This window comes from Akebia trifoliata, chromosome 3 (assembly GCF_017979445.1).
Source record: "Akebia trifoliata isolate Shusen 1 chromosome 3, ASM1797944v1, whole genome shotgun sequence".
Taxonomy (NCBI): Eukaryota; Viridiplantae; Streptophyta; class Magnoliopsida; order Ranunculales; family Lardizabalaceae; genus Akebia; species Akebia trifoliata.
This window is the reverse complement of record NC_141377.1, coordinates 41375642-41381778: the sequence shown is the minus strand read 5'-3', so window position 1 is coordinate 41381778 and position 6137 is coordinate 41375642. Positions and strand designations below refer to the sequence as shown.

The 6137-nt window shown below is 34.7% G+C and overlaps 1 protein-coding gene across 2 annotated transcripts; it reads right to left on the bottom strand.

Annotated features, from left to right (window-relative positions):
• Positions 1–231: 231 nt before the first annotated feature.
• Positions 232–5996, bottom strand: QQT1 (P-loop containing nucleoside triphosphate hydrolases superfamily protein). 2 transcript variants are annotated; one of them, XM_086435391.1, is made up of 11 exons: positions 5650–5996; positions 4703–4747; positions 4485–4564; positions 4020–4094; positions 3085–3188; positions 2652–2808; positions 2456–2543; positions 1347–1419; positions 1131–1261; positions 523–612; positions 232–434 (listed from the first exon to the last, which is right to left on the bottom strand). In XM_086435391.1, exons 1-10 carry the CDS (start codon positions 5739–5741, stop codon positions 567–569), a joined length of 891 nt encoding a protein of 296 aa, XP_086291517.1. In that variant the 5' UTR covers positions 5742–5996; the 3' UTR covers positions 232–434; positions 523–566. The 2 variants fall into 2 exon arrangements, with proteins under 2 accessions (XP_086291517.1, XP_086291516.1); XM_086435390.1 differs by having other exon boundaries at positions 232–612.
• Positions 5997–6137: the final 141 nt, after the last annotated feature.

Below are 6137 nucleotides of genomic sequence, written 5' to 3'. Positions count from 1 at the left end.
AATCTCATCCTCACAAAAAATCAGCCCATTCCAAAACTTCTAACCCATGTTTTGAAAAATGTTTGGCAAACGTTAGGGCCGCTGAACCGCTCTAAATCAGCCCATTCCAAATCCTCTAACCCATGTTTTGAAAAATATTTTGCCAAAATGTTTGTTGCTGAACATTTTCCATATATATATATATATATATATATATATTGCTTATCCTGTGTGATTGGTTGGTCAGCATCGGACACAAAGATGAAGACCATGTTATACACAATAATTATCCAAAACTTACAGAAATCACCAACTAATGGGTGATCAATGAAACATCAGAGGCTTCAAAACTTTTACAAGTCATGAAGGAAGCTGTATTTGTCACTAACATTGAGACCCCATGAAAGTAAAGAATACTGGCAACGATCTCTCTATCTTTGTCTTATTCGATGAACCTGAATTTGTTTTACCCAACAGAAGCTGGTGACATAGAAGATGAACAATCAAAATCTGGTCAAGGCTATAGTTTAATAAAATGCTGACCTCTAAGCTTCAGGAACATCTGCCTTTTCTTCATCGGGAGTCACTCAATTTTCATCGTCGTCCATGTACTTCTCTTGTACTGCTGCTACTGTGGAACTGATTTGTCAAGTAAAAACTGTCCAAAGTTTTTTGTTCTAGAATATCAGTTATAAACCAAAAATATAGTTTATAAATTGCATAAATGTTTAAAAATTGTCCACCATACTTCACTGACAATTAAGTACTCCAACTCCAGTTATATTTATAAACTGTATTTCATGTCTAAGAGATGCAGCCATGGTTTCAAAACTTGTCCAAGACTCAGACAGATGGGACAAGTCAATGTATCGGACGAGATTTAAAACCCATGTTCATTTTTCTAATTGTTGGATGAGATGTCTCAAATGTATCGGAAAACTCGTCCGAGACAAAACCATGGATGCAACCTTGGATTTTGATATTTTATTAAAAGGGGCCAGCTTTAAGACTATCACAAGTTACTAATATACTGGTTCTCACGACCAGTAGTCACCTCACCGGTAAGTAAAGACTACTTTGAAGCTTAATAAACTTGGATAAAACACTATGTAAGAAGCATCTCCAAGAGAGATGGAGAGACAAAAGGATATCTGTAGTAATCCCAATCAAGAGGTCCAGCTGCGATTTTGCTGAACTCAACTGCACTAGCTTCTATGCCAGCAAATATATACCCATTGCTCTTGTCAATCAGCTTCACGAGATTCCCTACACTCTCTTTATCCTGAAAAGAGCACACATCATGAATAGGAAGAACGAAGTGAAAATAAAACCATGTAAACTAAGTAAAAGGAGGGACAGAGACACACCTGAATATCTAATGTAGTGAAATTGACCAGACTATAGTCTTCTACTACTTCGCAAAGCTCCTTAGTGAGCTTCCTGCAATCAAAATGATATTGTAAAGTTACACAATCAATATTTTAGGGCTCACACCTAGGAAATATTTTCACCCAAGCAAACATGTAGAACATTACTTCAAGAAATGCCATTTTTAAAAGCTCTAAAAGGAAGTTTAAAACCTTCATTTCTTGCATTAACCTCTGCAAAATTTGATCTTGTATATAACTAAATCAGAAAACTGTGTTTTCTAGTATTTAAATGATAATTACTGAAAAGATTACAAGCATTAGGACCTTTGTGAAAGTCTATACTGACCACTGGCATTCTTTTTTATGGATAGGTTATCTAGGTAATGCATTATTACTTCAATTATAAGTAAATAGCAGCCATGATTCATGATAGGAAGGAAACCATGATCATATTCCTTAACAGCATCATTTGCTATGAATTCATGTGTCTCCCAATTCGCATTAAAGGTCTTTCACATAGTCATGAGGCATTATGCAAAAAGCATACCTCGGGTACACTCACAAGTAGGTTGTGTTATATGGGGTATGCTTGGGTGAGTGTACTTGAGCTTTTTTCTCTTTCTTTCTTTCCTTGTTTGTTTGTTTTTATTTATTTATTTTTGATTTTCCATGTCAGTACCTGAGGTTTTCTTCTATGCACATGTGGAATCTGTGAATCCAATATGCAACAATTACATATCCATTTCAATATAAACTATTGCCACACCAACTTTTGTTAACGCCACCCCAATGCACATGTAAATCACCAAAGAATTAGCACACAGCTTGGGGTGGGGTTAGCAAAAGTTGGTGTGGCTATAGAAGCTCTCTTCAATAAAGGGAAAACATGGTAAACTCCAAGACGGGCATTAAATGCAGATGTAGAATCTAAGCAATAATATAATTGCCTAAACATGAACAAGAAACATTTGAATATGGTTTAAGCAATCAAAAATTACTAATATGATGATTAGCTGTAATTCACTATCATAAGAATACACATACGGGGCAAGGATCTGATCTGATCTACATATATGTGCATAGGAAATATTGATCAAACATCAAACCTGTACTTAGCAGAGCGAGGATCTTGATCAAGATGATATTGTAGATAAGATAAATCTTGGACATCGGTATAGAAGTCAAGGTTAAAAGCTGCAACACATCAACATGACAATTAGCGAAGAGTGGTAGTAGTTTAAAGTACAAAAATTGAATGGTTTCTGATTTTTAATCCGCAAGTATATAATTCTTTGACCATACCTAGCTTTCCATAGCTCTCAATGAGATCGATCTTTGACAAGACATTGATGTGAGGGAGCTCTAGATGTAGCATGGTTGTCAGTGAGAGAAGCAATGCGCTCACATATTTGCCGGGATCGCTGCACAGATGGGCATCAACTAAGTGCACGACAGTCAGCTGCATAAAATAAAGGAACCCACACGAAATTGAATAAGAATATGATCTCAATACCACGATGAAATAATCTTAAAGGTACTTAGTAGAGAGCTTCTGTTGCCACACCAATTTTTGCTAACGCCACACCAAGATGTGTGCTAATTCTTCATGATTTACATATGAAATTGGGGTGGGATTAGCAAAAGTTGGTGTGACGATAGAATCTCTCATAAAATAACCTTAAAGGTTTTTGCAGATGATAGGAAACACCATCTAATGCTGTGCACAAAATCATACCCTAAGGTTCAACTTCTTTATGAGTTTATTGATAATGCTCTTGGCATTTGAATGAAGGAAAAACAGTTCAACTTGGCCAGGGAAATCAAAGAGAAGATAGTGATCTGCAAAGTTTAAGATTGAAGTTAGGAAAACCAGTCCAGTTTTCAGCGAACTATAGCTTTAATATTTCACTTGTATTCAGTATGCGATTAACTAAATGAACTTAAATAATAGTATAGTACAGTTGTATCAGAATATCAAAAGATGCAGGATGACCAATTGAAGTTAGTCAAATACAAGTAAAAAAATTAAGGTTAAAATCATCCAACTATCACCTTTAAGAGAATACATCATCAAAGCATTGCAAAAGATGCTTCGAATGAGACATCTAAAAATTTATCTTGAGAGTGAAATCTCTATTCATCATAAAAGACAGAGACCACTTTACACAAATAATAGATTAATTTGCTATACGGAATAGCCTTGGGTCCCGACAAAGGGAGCAATCCCTGTCTCAATTTGTTTATATGACCCATAGTTGTTTATTCTCCATTTTTATTATTTTGCTGTTGCGTCTTAAGAGTGACTTGTTACCAAGATTGAATTGATACTTAATTTTGTCATTCAGTGCCAAGAGCATTAAAAAGCCATAAACAACTATGGGTCATATAAACATGGTTGGTATATGCACAACCCTATCTTGGATTTCTTCCACAAGGACTCTCTCAGTTAAACATAGAAGTACTCTTTCACAACCACCAATGAGTTTTAGCAGTAATGGTTCTCCCATAGAAATTGGGGAGCATGTTTTATTGATCCAAGATGTTATTAATGGAACTTATCAATAGAACCAAAAGAAAATTTAAGATTGCAGTCTAAAGATTTGATAAATATCAAATAGAGATCGTAATGAACAAGTAGTGCATGAATAAAATCCAGAGTCGCATACTAACCTTTTAGAAGAGGCTCCAATTTGGACTGTAACCAATCAATGTTCTTCTCTATGTAATCCATACAATACACGAGACCTAGTTGGAAATGAAAAGTTAAATTTTAGATCTTGCATGTTTAGTATATCTTCCATCCACCCCAAATTTTTGGGATAAGGATTTGATGATGATGTTTACTAAAACCTCCATTCTCAAGTAGGAAAAAAATAAAAATAAATAAATCTGAAGTTCCCAACAATCTGGTAGTACATATAACAATGATTGTAATCATTGCACCTACACCATTCTTTTGATGGTCAGAACTAAAAGAAATGCCCAAAAATAGTTCATAGAACAGATGGTTACGTTCTCCAATTATGCTGGTTTTTGGTATAGGCCCATGCCCATCGTTATATTCTGCCTGACGGAATTTCAAATTTAATCCAAGTTTTAAATGGTAATAAAAAGTAGCTGAAAACAATGATTTACCTCCATTAGGACCAAGAGAATGCTCAACCATTACATCACTGAGTTTTACAAGGTCCTCGATATTCACAGCACACTCGTACCTATATTTCATGTTAAAGAAAACCAAATCGATGGAAAACAAAAAAAAAAAAACCAAAAACTACAACGTATCTTGAGACCTTCATATTGAGAACCACAATTTAACAAGAAAATTGCAAAAATATAGATTGAGAGGATACGGCAATGCATCATTAGCAGGATCCAAATTGATAATAGCTACCTTCCTGCAGGACAAATATTACATTAACACTGTCAATTGTAGATAACCAATCAACTTTATGAAATATATGGAATAAATATTAATATTTCAAGCATCTCTAACAGTTCCGTGGTGTTGCAAATTTATTATTGGTTGATGAATCTAGAGAATGGATAAACTATAAACTAGGACACCAAGAGTTTTAGTATGAGGCTTTGATGATGAGGATGGGAACAAGGCTTTGCTAACGACAGCGATGATGAATATAATCGAAGAGATGAGATACTACTAAAGGTTTAAGGACAAGATATCATGGTTTTAAATCTCGTCCGATACCGGGATAACTCTGTAACGTTCAGCAACGAGATGGATATACATGGTGTCTCAACCTTCACACCATCTCGCAAGATAAACGAGATAACTCAGATGATATTTTGAAAATCTCAGCTGAGTCAACTGGGATTTTGTAGATTTTGATTAAAATAATTATTTTTTTTCGAATTAAATATTTATTATATAAATAAAACATGAAAAATCCTCTCATCTACCCTATTTTATTAAAAAAATGATAATTATTTTCATTTAAATATATAAATAAATCATTATAAATCGAGTTAAATGGTTTATCTCGTCCGAGAAAATAATCGAGTTTGGAAACCATGCAGAAATACCCCAAAGCGACCACTTTCGTTATACAGATACAAATATCGGATAGTTAAGAATAACCTTAATAACAGATAAAATAGTCAATTGAGATGGTTCCACCATTAGAGAGAGAGAGAGAACTAATAACAGTGCCAATGAGAATGATGATGATGTATTCGAATCAATAAATTATCGGGAAAAAGAAAAAAAAAATAGAAATTATTACTCTGAAAAAGCAAAATAGGCATAAATTGGATGGAAAAATCGAGTAATTTATGGTACCTTCCGATGAGACTGAGGAACTGAGACATTCCATTACAGTAAGTTGTCTTCCCCGACCCTGGAGGACCTATTACCACTTGACCGAACACCATGAATCCTTTCGAGCTTCTCTCTGTCTGTTAAATCGCAACTTCAACTTCAACTCCACACAAACAAAAACCCTAAAACTAAAGCTTCGCCATCGAGGAATCGGAACTCTGCATCAGATTCTCAGAACGAAACCACTCTAAAGACATTTGCAGCATTTATAGGGATTTAGGTTGCGAGGTTTCGTCAAGTCTCAAGAGAGATGCTTTAAAAACCGGCTTGGTTCAATGGTTCGATCGATGGTTCAAACGGGTCCAACCCAAAAATGAAATCTTACGTTTCACAACTGTAATATATGCATTTTGAGTATTTGGAGAAGCCTATCCAGATTTCATGGTTGAGTTCCACACTTTTTTATCTTTAGATCAATGATTTTAGTGTCCAATTAATTTTTTTAATTA